Consider the following 15,932-nt stretch of genomic DNA (forward strand, 5'->3'; position numbering starts at 1 on the left):
CTGAGCAGAATGTTCAGATTCTTGGCTTTTGTCATTTTAGACTGCATGTTGCTTCCAGTCGCATAGTTGTATAGAAAGAAAGAATGTGGAAATGTGAGACAACCGTTGCTCAAAACATGAGCCAAATTCAAGCCTAAACCCCATGGAATTAGTGAAAGATTTTATCTGCAATCCTATACAAACACTTACCTGGGAGCAAGTCCTTTCGAATCCATAGGATTTATTGAGTAGATGTAACTGAAATTTGTGATGACATAGTTCTACTAACCCAGAGCTAAGGAATTATTGGCCATACTTCCACAATGGTAGCCTGCTCTTGAATGCCTATTGCCCTCTCTTCAGTAGTTTCTGTATATCTCATCAGTTTGGGTTCCCCTCCTCCTTCAAAGTCCTCAAAAAGAAGGGCCTAGTCCAGCATCCTGCTCTCACAGTGGCCAAACAAATGCCCAGGGGAACCCTGCAGGCAGAAGCTCACCTGCATTTCCCAGCAACTGTTATTTGTATTGTCTCCATCAGTGGGAGCAGTACACAGCCTTTGTGTCTAGCAGCCATTCATACTCTTCTCCTCCATGAATTTCTCCAATCTTCCTAAAGGCATTCAAGTTGGTGGCCATCATCACTACATCTTGTAGGACCAAATTTCATTGTTCAACTATGCAGGGTGGGAAAAAGTGCTTTGTTTTGTCTGTCCAGAATCATCCAGTACTCAGCTTCATTGTTTTTGTATTATGTGAGGGAGAAAAACCTCCCTCTGTCCACTTTCTCCACACTCTGTACAACCTTGTACACCTTTATCAGGTTCCCCTTTACTTGCACTATTTCTAAACTAAAATGCCCCTAATGTTGTAACCTTTTCTCATAGGGGAGTTACTTTCCCACCTTGATCATTCCTTTTGCCCTTTCCTGAACTTTTTCCAGCTCTACAAATTTCTTTTTGAGGTGAGGTGATTAGTACTATACCCAGTATTCCAAGTGCTCTTGCACCCTAGTTTGTGTAGTGGCATTATAACACTGGGAGTTTTATTGCTCAATCTCTTTCTGCATGATCCAGCATGTGGAATTCACCTTTGTCTGCAGCTGCCACATACTGAATTGACATCTTCATTGAGCTATCCACTATGATGCCAATGTCTCATTCCTGGTCAGTCACTGAGAGTTCATATGTGAAATTGGGATTCCGCCCCCCCTTCCAAAAAACATGCATCTCTTTTAACATTTGCTTTCACTGAATTATATGTGCCATTTTACTGTCCATTTACTCAGTTTGGACAGACACTTTTGGAGCGCTTTACTGTCTTTCTTTGTTTTAACCATCCTGAACAATTTGGCATCAGCAAACTTGGCCAACGTCTAAAATCTAACTGGCTTTTTTTAGTATATAGTACAGATGCAGTTGAGTAGTAGTCTTTTTGGAGGTTAGTACTTGGGAGTAGAGGGACACGGGTGGCGCTGTGGGTTAAACCACAGAGCCTAGGATTTGCCAATCAGAGGTCGGCGGTTCAAGTCCCCGCAACGGGGTGAGCTCCCGTTGCTCGGTCCCTGCTCCTGCCAACCTAGCAATTCGAAAGCATGTCACAGTGCAAGTAGATAAATAGGTACCGCTCCGGCGGGAAGGTAAAGGGCATTTCCATGCGCTGCTCTGGTTCACCAGAAGCGGCTTAGTCATGCTGACCACATGACCTGGAAGCTGTACGCCGGCTCCTTCGGCCAATAAAGCGAGATGAGCGCTGCAACTCCAGAGTCGGCCACAACTGGACCGAATGGGCAGGGGTCCTTTTACCTTACTTGGGAGTAGGATTCTTCAGTGATTTTCTAGATGAATAAAATGAATAGTGGAATGAAGAGAGTCCCCTCGCTAACAGGAATAAGGGAATTATTTCTTCATTTGTGTATTCCAGGTAGGGTTGAAAGAAATGTTTTATGACATATTAAGGAACTGCTAGGCAGACCATTTTCTTTGATCTGTTAACTAGTTTGACATTCGGTATAGTTATAGCATAATACCAATAACCCAATATCTGCATTCATTTTCAAACAATGCTGAACTTCTGTCATTAAAATGCTTTTTCAGACTGGTTACAAAAGCCATTTTTTCCCCAAATCATAAAATTGGCTTATGTTAGTTTACTAATCCTGGAGTTGCTGTATGATAAGTAGAAGGTGCACTGATTAGCCACTCTGCTTTAGGAGGCTGAAGACATGTCAGAAAAGACTGAACATGGACTGACAGTTTGATTGACAACTTAGTGCTGCAAATTCCCTTGTTATCTGTTAAATGCACCTGGACTTAAATTGGCTAAGACTGTATTTTTTCTATGCCACAGAAAAGTATCTATTATAAACTATATGTAAGATTCATTCATGTTTAAAAACCTATGCATCCATCAACACTATAGGTCCTGAGAGCATGACTGGTGCACAAGCAGTACATGCATTAGGAGTTTTGCACATGGTAAAGGGCTTTTAAACATTACCCTCCCTATATATATGATCAGGACAGTGATAGACTTTCCTACAGCTTGCATGTGGAGTCAGTTTTTTCTTAGCCAAATTTTAGTACAGGCTTTCCCAAACTTGGATCTGCAGTTGTTTTTGGGACTACAACTTCCATCAACCAGAGGTCAGGGGTGGTGGGGATTGTAGTCCAAAACCAGCTGGAGACCCAAGTTTGGGAAATCCTGCCTTAGTCAGTTGGACTACAATTCGCATCAGCCCCAGCCAGCATAACCAGTGTCAAGGATATTTGGGAATTTTAGTTTGTGTAATTTCTGGAGGGCCATAAGTTTGCCTTGCCTGCTTTACAGCATCTGCTTTGCATGCTGAGGATCATGGCTGGGAATGTCTCATGTCTGAAACCCTGGAGAGCCATTGCCACTCAGTTGGACAAATGGTCTGACTTGTCATAAGACAGCTTTCAATGTTCTGTAGTGTTGAATACGTAAAGGAGTTTATCTTCAGGTGCAGCTTCTGTCCAAGAAATTCCTTTGATGCCTACCATGAAATACTTCTGAACTTGGATGTTTCATTAACAATTTACTGACAAAGTTAAGGTGATCATTGTCTTTTACTGGATGTCCATCTTTTCTTCATCTCTACTTTGCTGCTCTCATTCTCTGGACATATATGACAATAGCTGCTTGTATCTAATTAACTGTTGGAGCCTGCTGTTGAGCTTTCTGGTCTGAGTACTGTACTGTGTGTTTAAAATACTAGTTGTTAGCATTTAAAATTCTGGCTATAGTTGTGGAACAGGTGTGTGTGCCAGACAGTGGAAGCAAGAGATGAGTGGAAACCTGTAGGTACACAGATGTTAACTTTATTAGGCCAAATGCATTTAAGACAGGGATCTTCTTCAGGAACTCTATGCAATATAAATGGTTGGGGTTTTTTTTTGTTTTTGTTTTGTTATTTTAACTGCATAGTGCCCCTGAAAAAGTTCCTAATTCAAAATGCATTGATCCTAATAAAGTACATACCTATGAATGAAGAGGCCTGTTTCACCCACGATTGGTGCTTTCACCCCTTTCCTTTCTTGCCAGAAACTGCAGCCAGTTCTTAAAATTCATATGCAAGTTGATTAGCAACACAAACTTATTAAATTTCTATACCATCTTTCATCCAAGGATCACATGGCAGTTCACAATTTAAAAATGCAAAAATAACTAACATAGTAACAAACAAAAACCCCTCCCCCCACAGTTTAAAAGGCCATAGATTATTTAATTAGCCAAAGGCCTGGGAGAACTTGGTTAGATACAATCCTTTAAACCAGGGGTGGGGATCTGATTGTGCTCAATACTCTTACTCTGCAGCCCTGGCTTTAATTTGATTTCAAGTCAGAGCTCCAAAGATCCCTGCCAAAAGCAGGTTTTGCAGTCAGCTCGGAATTTAAATCTATGGCTGAGTGCAAGTTCCATTTGGCAGGGATCCACTCCCAAGAGGATCTGATCCCAGCAGTGCATGCATTGAATTCAGCATCAAAAGCAAGCCCTGTTTTCCATACCAATCAATCATAATAATAATGACCCCCCACCAGGCCAAATTCAAGCCTGAGGTTCCTCATCCCTCCTTTAATAAGAGGTCATTAATGGTCTAGCATTGCCAGAGGCTTGCAAAATCCCGACTGCGTAGTAGTGTTGGACATTGCTGAGCCGTCTGTATTTTCAGGATGCTAGTGGCTGCTAATGGCACTTGCAAGTGCTAGTGCTGTCATCTCCTAGATGGTTGTCCTGCCTCTTAAGTCTTCTGAGGGAGGAATTAGCTGCTGGGCAGTGTGCTAAATGAAATTCTTTTTTGCTTTACAAGGATAAAAAGTTAGAGGGGCTTAAGGACCAGTAAGGTGGCAGCACATATGGCCATTTCAAGCACACACTTTAATGTAGAACACACTCCAACGAGAAAATTTGTGCTCGAAAGTAATTTCACGTGGCTTCATAAAGTTTCTGAAAGTACTTGAGATGTTGAGTCTGTCTTTTGTGATTAGTTTCTCCAATACTTGGTCTGTCTGCTCTTTCCATCCAACTGCATGGCTTCATTTGTCAAAGTTCTTGTGTAAGTTGTTATCCTGCTGTGTTGTATTTTGGAGGTTCTGAACATGCAGGCTGGCTGCCAAAGTTCCCTGCCCCATTTTTAAAAAGTCCTTCTGGCCGTACAGGACAGGGGAGGAGTTTGTGAGCCTGATGCTACTCCTAACCATGGAGGTTTATCCAGGTACCACTATGTCATTAGCATTAATTGTATCCTAAAGCAGTCTAAACCCAGTTAGGCTAAAATTATGCCCGTGGGTGGTATCCAACACATCCTAAGAATAGAGCCATTTAAATTAATGGGCATTAATTTCAGTAGGTCTACTCTGAGTAGGGCTAGCACTGAATACAATTCTATATTCATATCCAGGACCAGCCTTTGAGGTCTGCTGAGCAACTCAGGCTAAACTTGAAAATAACATTTAGCTAGTGTGGGTAACAGTTATGAAACTAAACTTTTTAGTATTTATGTTCTAAATTGGGGAGGGGGTGTTTTTAGAGAGATCTTTGTTGTAAGTGGTTGCCATTTGCCTAAAACCTTTCAAGGCCTAAATAGAAAACAAATTATATTTTTCTTAAACTCTGTCTAGCAAATCTGTCTTTTAAAAATCCGCTTTTAGAGTAGAACCCAAAAACAAGAACCTATCTAAACCCTACCATGTAAAATGTTTTCTCCACAGATATTGGGAGAGAGACATATTCTCATCTCTGCTTTCAAGAAAGTGGCATTCTCGAGCCCTCTGAAGGACAGTACTTCAAGGTTGACCGTGCAGCTAAATTGAACTTCCATTTACTGTTATTGTACCATGGGCTGTATTAAATCCAAAAGCCCCTTCCCACACACTATTCTAGATGATGGAAGCCGGGAAGTCAGCGAATATAGTGGAGGTAACGTAGATAAATCTTCCCAATTTCAGACAAAGTCTGGGATGTCGCCTTCAGCAAGCCCTGCAGTGATGGACTTTGCTCACCGTCTCTCCCTAGAGATTCTGGATCAAGCTGTGAAGCAATGGTCAATGATTGAAAACAAATATAGTGACATCCCCTACATAGAAAGTGACGATTCATGAATTGCAAGGCTTGGCTCCTCTCACTTTGTCAGGCGTCTCTTGTTTTTGGTGCTAGTGCAAATAAAGCGACATTCATACAACAGCAGTTGTGATTTTGAAAGACACCGGTTGTACAGATGCAGCTAGCCTTGATTCTGGTAATGTAACACCTTGCCTTTACTATTCAGTTTTTAACAGAACCACACAGTAGCATCAGATGGTTCATCAACTTGTGTGTAACTCAGTGCTTCAATCAGTTGTGTTCAGTATTGGCGGCAGCACTAAAGGTGCACAAGAACAAATGCATAAGTGCTCGCGTTTTTGAAATCTCTGGAACAGTGGGTATAGTTGAATTAAGATTGAGCCAGGGTTTAAGAAATAAGGTTATAACTATTAGTTGTGATGGTGAAGTAGGCATGTGAATTGCTAACTTCACCTAAGAGAAAATTGTAAATGTAAGCATTGAATACAGTGTTGCCAAAGTTAAGAGTTTTAAGTCCCATTTATAGGAGAGAGTTAGCAAAGTGTTTAACTCTACCAGTGAATACAAGGGATACAAGTGCTTATACCACCATCAGAGCTTCTTTTTCTAGACATATCTGATCCTTTTGATGTACTGGGGGCTAGTTGTTTGCAACTTTGTTCGGTTGAGTACACAAATCGTATGTCAGACCAAAGACTTGCTGCTGTAAGGGAGATGAATTAACATTGAATGTTGATGGTTAAGAAACAAATTACACTGAAAATACTCAACAAATAATGAAAATTCCTGGGTACTGTTGAAAAAGCATTCCAGACTATTTTTTTTTGTTGGTAACAAAGTAAACAGCAGGGCAGCATACCTTTAAAAATATCACATTTTAATTTGAATACCCTTTGTCGAGACCACAATATTCCAATTTAAAACACTATTTGAGAGAGAAAAGGGGAAATGCAGCAAACAGAATGAAAGGCAGAACTGAAAGAGGAGAGAACTAGGTAAGTTATTTGAGGATTTAGTCAAATGATCAACAGTTTTGCTGAAAATGTTTGGGGTATGTCCTCAATATTATTTTCAGCTATGCAAGTTCTAGTTAGCACAAGACAAACGAAATGCAGGTTATATCCAAGGCAACATAGGAGTCCCACTCTTTAGTTTTGCTGGTGAAAAGAAATTTAATTATGAATGTAATGAACTTTTACTTGTTCTTGGACCAACCGTGGCATGCAATATCATTTCTGAACACTAAATTTCAATTTAGTAAAATTTCAGTACTGAAATGGTGGGGGTGATCTCCAAGCAGTGCTGTCGTTCCTTCTGGTGTATCTTATTGTAGTAGAAATAGCAGCAATGTGTGAGAAGCCACCTGTCCCAGATGCTGCAGTCCTTTCTTTGGTAGCAGGCATATTGCAAAGATACAATCTTAAGAGCCCTGGAGTAATAGCAGGGGAAGAGCTTGACTTCTCCAGATCTTCAACACCAGATGAAGTTCTTAATATTTCTAAAAATATTTCATTTCTACGTAAATTAATATCACTAAAGTGGACGCTAACCAAAATAAAACTGAATGCGACCCCTATTATACTTTATAAATGATATATTACTGCCAGTGTTCTATCAATGTATCACAAAAGATTTAGCTTCTGTTTGATACTGTGTAATATGGACATTAACAATACACTTTATTTTGAGCATACTTTTATTTTAAAATCAGGAAAATGACCAAGTAAATATGGCAAAAGCCATGCTTTAAAGCACTATCTACAGCACAACTTTGTAAATCTGGTACTTCTGTAGCACAAGGAAGTGGTAACCTAAACTATAGCTTATTACAATATATTTTTTACAGTATATGTTATGTTTTCTTTCTACCTAAATGATTAATCACTTTCAAGTGTGTTTGAATAAAAAAAAATCATACTTTTGTGTATTTATTTGGAAACTGAATAAGAGCTTTAAAAACACATACAACGGCTTGAATGGGTGCATGAGGGAAGAACTGGCATGACACATCAAGGTGGAAATATACCGTGATTACATTGCCTGTGTTGTTTTCTCTCATTTTCCAAAAACTTAATTACAAATATCGAGCCTGAAATCTGGTTGAAAAACTTTAAATTTGAACCTAAAAGCTGGGTAGCTGCCATTGTGTTGCAATGGAATTTTGCTTTCTAGCACAGAATGGTGGTTTAGCAGAATCCAAATACTAGATGTTTAAGATATAAGGCCAATTGATGTCCCTGGTCCAGTACTGTACTGAAGGCCTTAAACAAGAACCAAGATGGGAGATGGTTTAAGAAGAGAACAAGGAGGGTGTGGCCCTTCCACTTACATGCTGTGTAGAGATGCAAGGACACAAGTTGAGAAATCCTGCCCCCCCAAAATCTTAGTTATAGAACAGTAGATTGGTCTGTATGTATATTTGCTCCCAATTTATGGAAATCAGGAAATCACAGTTCCTAAATTTCTTAAGGGGCTGCTGATGAATAATGTGGCTTTGTATTTCCTTTTCGTTATTCCATCCAGTTTCTCATTAACTATTACTAAAAATGTTTCTTTTCAAAGGAGCTTTCTCATTTTCTAACAATTTTTTAGCTATCTTGATTCTTCAGAGAAATAGAAATTCTGAAATTGTGACATTATCATCTATTACCATGGAAACAAGTAGAACAGTGGCTTGACCTGCCTTACTATAAAAAGCATATAGAAGGAAGATCGACAGCCAGCTGTGGCATGTAAATGTTCATTAACTAACCACCACAGTAACTAAAATCAATAGAATCTAGTTGCAGGGCATTGCTACATCTGCAGAAGCCCAAGAAACAGAAGAACTATTTAAATGCCAGCAAAATTTATATCACGGCAGAGCAGGGAATGTGTAGACAGAGTACAGGAAAAAGTCTGTGTCCACACAAAACTTAAATATGCACATTGCAGCTTCCCCAGCCCTCAGGAACTCAGGGCTCACTCTATCTCTAGCCTCTTATTTTCCTCTACAGAACTCAGTGGAAGTTCCTGAGAACTGAACTAGCCGTGTATAGTCCAAAACCTGAAAATGACATACCATTCTCATGTAAGGTGGTAAAACTCAATTATGATTTCCCCAAGGGATCCTGGTAGGCAGTCACGAGGCTGGGATGTCTCCTCCCACCAGCTGCACAGGCGGGGACCAAATGGCTGATCCTACATGGGGGTGGAACCATCTCACCGACGCCTTTTGTTTGGGACAGCTGGGGTTTTCTTACCTTTTAAAAAGTGAAGAAATTCTCCATTGCTGCCACTTTCCAAGCAGACGTTGCGTGGGATGCAGTGCAGCTTCGCTAGACGTAACATCTGGCTTTGCAACTGGGACATCAATGCCACAGAGCTGGCTTGCTAACTCACAGCAGGTGGAAGCTCTTTGAGGAGCTGCTGGAGCGGCTAGTGGAGACACATGACAAACAGAAGGCACTCCTGCGCATTAAGAAGGGTGATCACAAGACGATGAGCAACATTCCTCAAGCATCTACAAATAATGCTGGAACCACGCACAGCGAGCCACAGCTGCCGCTTCTGCTTGGCCACAGTCCAACTCAGGGTATTCCTCACCCATGAAGTTTCAGAAGGTAACCGAAAAGCAGTTTGCGTGATGCCAGGTCTCCGGGCCTCCCGGAGGCAGACTTCTCTACATCTGACAGGTGAGTGATTGCTACTCGCTGGATTTTTCAGACAGCCAAGAGATAAATTTATCAATACTCATTAGTCCAGGGAGCCAGACAAGCACAGCCACTAACCATCTTTTAGCTATTCTGGCAATGGATCCAGTGCTGCAATGAGACAGGAAGCACAAGGTGTACTTATTATTCTTCCTGGCTAAAAACAAAGAGAGAGATTCGAGCAATCCTCGACCTAAAGTGGCTGAACAGGAGGATGGCCTTAAAAGAATTCAAGTTGGAGACCTTTAAGTCAACATTAGAGGCCATTCAATGAGGTGATTGGTTGGTGTTGATAGACCTGTTGGAGACTTGCCTCCATACACCTAGCAACAAAAACACAGGAAGTACATGTTTTCCATCAGATCTTATTTTTATGTAAATATTCAAGCAGGTTCAATCAATTAAGTCATATATCTTACCCTCCAAAAATACAATCATAGGTTTTCATGAATCTCACATGCACTGTCCAACGACAAGTCAGCTCCTGACTCATCAGGACAAACTAGTTGGGTGTGGCTAAGATATCTTGGTTAGAACACTCTTTTCGTCCACTTCAAGTCTTTTGGATCACAGCTCAACAGTTCACCCATCTGGCTTGATTAAGTTTCCATACATTATGATAAAGGTAATTGTGATTATTTTAAATTCTTGTTTTATCTCATAACCCACCTATAAAACGTATTTTAAAGAATGGGATATATATTTCAAAAACAACCCAATATGCAGACAACATTTAGTTGATTCAAGGATATCTGAGTCTTTATATGAAATAATCTTGTTCATTTCACATGGAAAAATAAAAATGCAAACACACAGGTGATAAAGCTCTAAGATAGATATCTGGCTAACCCCTGGATAGCACTGCCCCAACAATTCCCTCTAGATCAATATTTGACTCCAGTACTTGATATAACAGCAATGAGCATTTCACTCAATGCCATTTATCCCAAATATGTCAAATTCAAAATTATTCATTAGTTGCTTTAAGTAAAAGCTAGAGCTAAAAGAGGCACAGCATTAGTCCAAATCTTTTATAATTTGAGATCACCGCTTCCAAGAGACTTAAAGCATGAGTCCAAATATTCATCTGTTACTTCTTCCAAAACGGCTGGCTTCCACTTTGGAGACTGATCTTTGTCAATTATCACTACCAGAGAAAACAAAAATAATAATGTTCTCATTAAGATACCTTCCTTAATATTTGAAACAGGTGTTATCCTTGTGCCAATGAATATCGAGAACAAACTGTTATAGTACATCAGGATGTAACAGGTGGTCTGGGCATTCTCTACAGAGATGGAGAAGTAAATATTGCTTTAACTCCAATCTCCAAGAATAGAATGGCTGAGAACGAAACAGTCAGCAAAAAACCCCAGCAGCCTGTGATGCATGCATTGTAACGTTGAACTTTTGCCATACAAAGTGTCAGACCAAGTGATCATAATGGGTTCCCCTTTTCACTCCTAATATCCACATGTTTTGATCATTTTATGTTTGCTTTTCAAAAACTTGCTATGCTTCGTGGGCATTAATCGTCTTTCAAGTCCGTATCTGTGCAAATGGCCCAAGGATCCTTGCTGATTTATATTTCAAAAAAGTTAAACAAGACTTACAGAAGCCTCTTAGTTATGACACCTGGCACGGGAAAAGCGGGGAGAAGCTTCCCCCAAAATGTAAAATGTCACAACGCATTCACTGAAGGCTTATTTTGCTTAGCTAGCAAGGAAGACTCGTCTACCCAACACCAAGTAGGAGACCAAACCCTCTTTAAAGTGCACAGCATTCATTATAGGGGGCTGCACTGCTCTTGCCAAAGAATGGGGGAAATGTGACCTTCTGGGTGCTGCTGCTCTCCAAATCCCATCCCAAAGGCTTCCCAGCTCTGCTGTATTATTAGATTATAAGACTGCCTGCCTGCCTGCCAATTGCCTGATATCACAATGATGTCAAGTGACCCGTTTTGCTTTGGCGAGGAATTTGAAATCAAACTGCAAAGGCACGAGGCTTTTCATGTGCCAGTGATCAGCAGTGCCTGCTAACCGTGCTTTTGGCTGAGTGAGCCGCAGCTATACCTGCTCACATCTGTCATATATAACATCAGGTGCAGGGCAGGTAAGTAAGGATTGTCCAAAACAGTCTTGCGGGCCAAATGGGGAAGCCTGGCTGGCCGAATTAGGCTCACAGGTTGAAGGTTCCTCATTGCTGTATCAATGTACGTTAAATCAAGTGCCAATAACTTTATTGTGAGGGGAGGGGTGTTACTAGCCAATCTTCCTCGCATGAGCACAGTGTAATAAGGTTAGAAATTGTATTGACCTAGTGACGATTTGAGAATGAAAGCAGACACTTATAACCCTGGTTTGGTAGCAGTCAACCTTCAGGTCAAAAAGAGCCAAGCTATTCAAATAGAAAATGGATTATCTACAGCTGCTCTGAATGTTTATTTCTCAGTCAGCACTTCATGGGGCTATGCAGATCAGCACGACAAATAATCTGGTTCTGCCCTCTGTCTGACTCCTAGATGGTTTTAATAACCTGGCACATTAGCAATAAGAATCACAGTTATTGGTATTTCTGTCTGCTTTGAATGAGGACTCCAGCTTCCATCTTGTCACTGCTTGCATCCCCCCCCCCCTTTAATGGCTAATGCAGTAAGTTACATGCTAGTAGCCTGAGAAGCAGAGCAACTGCATTAGAAACACTTTCATTATTAATCCTTTAACACAATACTTGCACATCATTTTTTGCTTTATCCACAGTTGGTAAGCAGATTGATAAACTTAGCAAAATGGAAATTAAAATAAAATTCAAAGTACAGCGTATCCTGTAACTAAGTCCCATTTCCTCATTTGTGTTAGGCAATCTCATCAACAATGTATGTTTGCAAAGCAGAGAAACTTATAAACACCCTGCACGGCACAAGTAATGCTTCTTTCATGCCTATTTTGGGTGGGGGAGGGCTCCCGTTAACTGTGCTGGCAGGTTCTCCAGCCCTACATCCACAATCCATCTTGGGGGAAATCTGAGGCTGAGAAGAGTTAAGGGAGGCTTATTTCAGAAAGAGTTAAGAATTAAAACAAATTAATTGGGTCGTCTGCTTATTTCTTAGAATGACTGGCCATGTAAAACAATGGCGTAAGCAATTCTGCCTAGAGCACTCAGTAACTGTTTTAACATCATTAGTATTGGCATCATTAAAAAGTTAAACCGTACGTCAGGTAGGTAAGGTCACTGAATATTCACATTTCACAACTATTCTAGAGAAATTTGCGACTCGAGACGGCTTACTGCATTTGCTGTGGGACTTCATATTGGTCCAATTTCTGCCATCAGCCTTACGTGATGCTGGGTTCTAGATTATCTGCGCCAAGCCTGCATGCCTTGGGTTAATCTTTCAGGATGCTTAACTCACAAAACATTGTGTGCGACAGCTGTCGCTAATGATGAAAGCAGAACTTTAAGTGAGAGAGTATGATGGCTGCGGTTCACCACAAAATATAGACTATAATAAGGCAAATTGCTACCCACAAAGCAAGGATTCAGAGAGATACCCAATAGACTTGGCATCTAAAAAACAAACAAACGAGGCCTGGGGATTGCAGGGGTCAGGAAGCGGGTTTTCTAAGTTTTGCAAACATTTTGCAAACCTTCCTACAAAGGTTTGCAGCACAAGAAGTCAATGTCAAATGGGCTACTACTTGTCTACCAACAATACAAAAGCAAAAAAAAGGGGGATGAAAGCTAGGAAGTTGAAATGGCCTCTCCAGCCTGTGCTTTACCTGCTCGGACGCCTTCATAGAAGTCATGGCCTCGCTGGAAGAAAAAATAACTCATCATAATACAGTAATTCCTTAGTACACTTTGAGATATAAAGTCCTATATTTTGCTCCCATTGCAATTCAAATTAAATGTAGTCTAGATAGTATGTGTAAGCCAAATTTCAGCATGGTGTTCATTTATTTAAATTATATCCCACCTTTCTCCCAGTGCAGGGCCCAAAGCAGCTCACAGCACCCAAGGTCTGACTGAACAAAAAATTCTTGGCTTGCTAGCAAAAATAAAAGCAGAGAGGAGGAGAGCCTGGGCTTATGTGGCAGGAACTTCCACAATCTGGGAGCGGTCACTGAGAAGGCCCTCTCTCGTGTCCTCACCAAACATGTCTGTGAAGGTGATGGGATTAAGAGAGCTTCATAGGTCATAACCAGCACTTTGAATTTTGCTGGGAAATGGACAATAGCCAGTGAAGCTATTGTAACTAACAGCTGCAGCATTTGGGGCTCACTGCAGTTTCCAACACTTTCCACAAATAGTGCATTACAGTAATCCAAACAGAATGTAAGTCTCACCACTTCTTTAATATTAAATATAAATATTTGCAGCATCAAATCTATTTTAATAAATGTTTCCTATACCCCAAACATGCCCTTGGTAACTAACTAGTGAAGGAGCATCTCCACCCCCATTGTTCTACCCAGACCCTGAGGTCTAGCGCCGAGGGCCTTCTGGCAGTTCCCTCACTGCGAGAAGCAAAGCTACAGGGAACCAGGCAGAGGGCCTTCTTGGTAGTGGCGCCCGCCCTGTGGAACACCCTCCCACCAGATGTCAATGAGAAGAACAACTACCAGACTTTTAGAAGACATCTGAAGGCAGCCCTGTTTAGGGAAGCTTTTAATGTTTAACAGACACCTGTATTTTAATATTTTGTTGGAAGCCGCCCAGCGTGGCTGGGAAAACCCAGCCAGATGGGTGGAGTATAAATAAATTATTGTTATTAATTATTATTATTATTACTACTATTACTATTATTATTAATTACCACCACTACTGAATTCTTTCTGGATCTTCTCAAATGCTGACATCTCCTTTGGAGAAGGGGCAGAGACAGAAATATACCACTGTCTGCATTCCCAAGTCTCTTTCCCCCCCTTTTCTCGAAGAATGTTCTATAGATAAGTCGTCTGATCTTCAGCAATTTTTTAAAAAAAATCCTCTAACCATTCTGTGCCATGAAAGCAGAATAAATCTGGAATACACATCCTTCCCTGGAAACAGAGAAATGAACTGAAGTGGCACAGACACCATTTGGCATTATGCGGTTTGTCAGAAGATTATACAGTGGTACCTCGGGTTAAGTACTTAATTCGTACCGGAGCTCCGTTATTAACCTGAAACTGTTCGTAACCTGAAGCACCACTTTAGCTAATGGGGCCTCCTGCTGCTGCCATGCCACCGGAGCACGTTTTCTGTTCTCATCCTGAAGCAAAGTTCTTAACCCGAGGTACTATTTCTGGGTTAGCGGAGTCTGTAACCTGAAGCTTATGTAACCTGAAGCGTATGTAACCCGAGGTATCACTGTACATGCTAGTCATACTCAGAGGAGACTCACTGAAATCCATGGACTTAAGGCCATTGATTTCAATGAGTTTACTCTAAGTATGACTAAGGTTGGCTATTACTCAAACCCTGAGCACCAAGATAAGCTGGAATCGCCCTTCTGAACCAGGAAGCTAGGTGATTGACCCTATTCACCTGAGTTGTGAACGCACGACACCGGCCTGTAAACTGCCTTACCATGCAAGCTTGGCTCAGTCTGTACTCCATGGTGAACACATCCTGAAGGCTCAGGGAAGCTCCTTCTCTAAGCTGCCTCAAGGTCATCTTTAAAGACGTTGGAGACATTTTTGTAATGGTCTGTGGAAATAAAAAATAAATTTTCAGTTTCCAGAGGAGGAGGAGGAGCTGCACGTCGCAGGAACCCGGAAACAAACAAGCCTGCCTTTCCGCGTTAACGCTACACAAGTAATTGTAAAGGTCACATAGTATGTGATAGTATAAGTTCACTAGGTGCACTGTTCCCTTTCAAAATACTTGACCGGAACAAATCCAACCAATGTTTCATTCGTGAAAGGTAATCATTGTTCTTTGACATTCCACATACACCCCGCCCCCCAAATTAAGAGACGGCACTTCTGGAGAGTGACACTGAATACTTCTCAACCCTCCCTTCTAAAGCTCTTTGTTCCATTATTATTATTTTTCTCCTCCTGGTGGGCTTTGCAACTGCTGAAACTATACCCACACCTTTAGATAGGTCTTGGATCCAGTCCTGTATAAAACTGGCAAGAGGGCCATTTCACAAGAAATACAAGAAGATACAGCAGGCTAGAACTACTAGTTAACAGACTTCTGCGATCATGTTGGTTTACATACCTAGGACTGGGCATTTCCAATTAACTGAATAATACACAACAATGCACTGTTCCCATTTTAGAGGCTCTGCTTGCTCTTTGAACTAAACGACTCCAGTGTGTCTTAATATCAGGCTATGTATTATTATACATTTATTACATTTATATCACGCCTTTCCTCAAAGCAGCTCAAAGTGGCATACTTGACTATCCCTCCTACCCTTTATCTTCACAGCAACCCTGTGAGGTTTATCTTCACAGCAACCCTGTGTGACAATGACTGGCTCAAGGTCATCCAATCAGCTCCATGGCTTAGTGGGGATTTGGATCCTGGTCTCTGGTCCAAGTCTGACGCTCTGAAGAAGTGTGCATGAACACGAAAGCTCATACCAATGACAAACCTAGACAGCATCTTAAAAAGTAGAGATATCACCTTGCCAACAAAGGTCCGTATAGTAAAAGCTACGGTTTTCCCAGTAGTGATGTATGGAAGT

The 15,932-nt window shown here is 41.1% G+C and overlaps 1 protein-coding gene and 1 long non-coding RNA gene across 2 annotated transcripts in view; one reads left to right on the plus strand and one right to left on the minus strand.

The window, feature by feature from the left end:
• Positions 1-5,440, plus strand: part of LOC309525101 — a 66,826-nt gene extending 61,386 nt beyond the window's left edge. Inside the window, exon 5 of the long non-coding RNA XR_014216051.1 lies at positions 5,207-5,440. This is a non-coding gene — a long non-coding RNA (uncharacterized lncRNA). The remainder of the gene's footprint in view (positions 1-5,206) is intronic.
• A 4,161-nt stretch (positions 5,441-9,601) lies between these two features.
• The window catches only part of HIBCH (3-hydroxyisobutyryl-CoA hydrolase), a 55,725-nt gene continuing 49,394 nt past the window's right edge, over positions 9,602-15,932 (minus strand). The window contains exons 12-14 of the mRNA XM_082205123.1: positions 14,822-14,941; positions 13,030-13,063; positions 9,602-10,397 (exon numbers count right to left, since the gene is read on the minus strand). Of these exons, the coding sequence (XP_082061249.1) occupies positions 10,282-10,397; positions 13,030-13,063; positions 14,822-14,941 (270 nt within the window). The 3' untranslated portion in view covers positions 9,602-10,281. The remainder of the gene's footprint in view (positions 10,398-13,029; positions 13,064-14,821; positions 14,942-15,932) is intronic.

This window comes from Podarcis vaucheri (genome assembly GCF_965113315.1).
Source record: "Podarcis vaucheri genome assembly, chromosome: 1".
Taxonomy (NCBI): Eukaryota; Metazoa; Chordata; class Lepidosauria; order Squamata; family Lacertidae; genus Podarcis; species Podarcis vaucheri.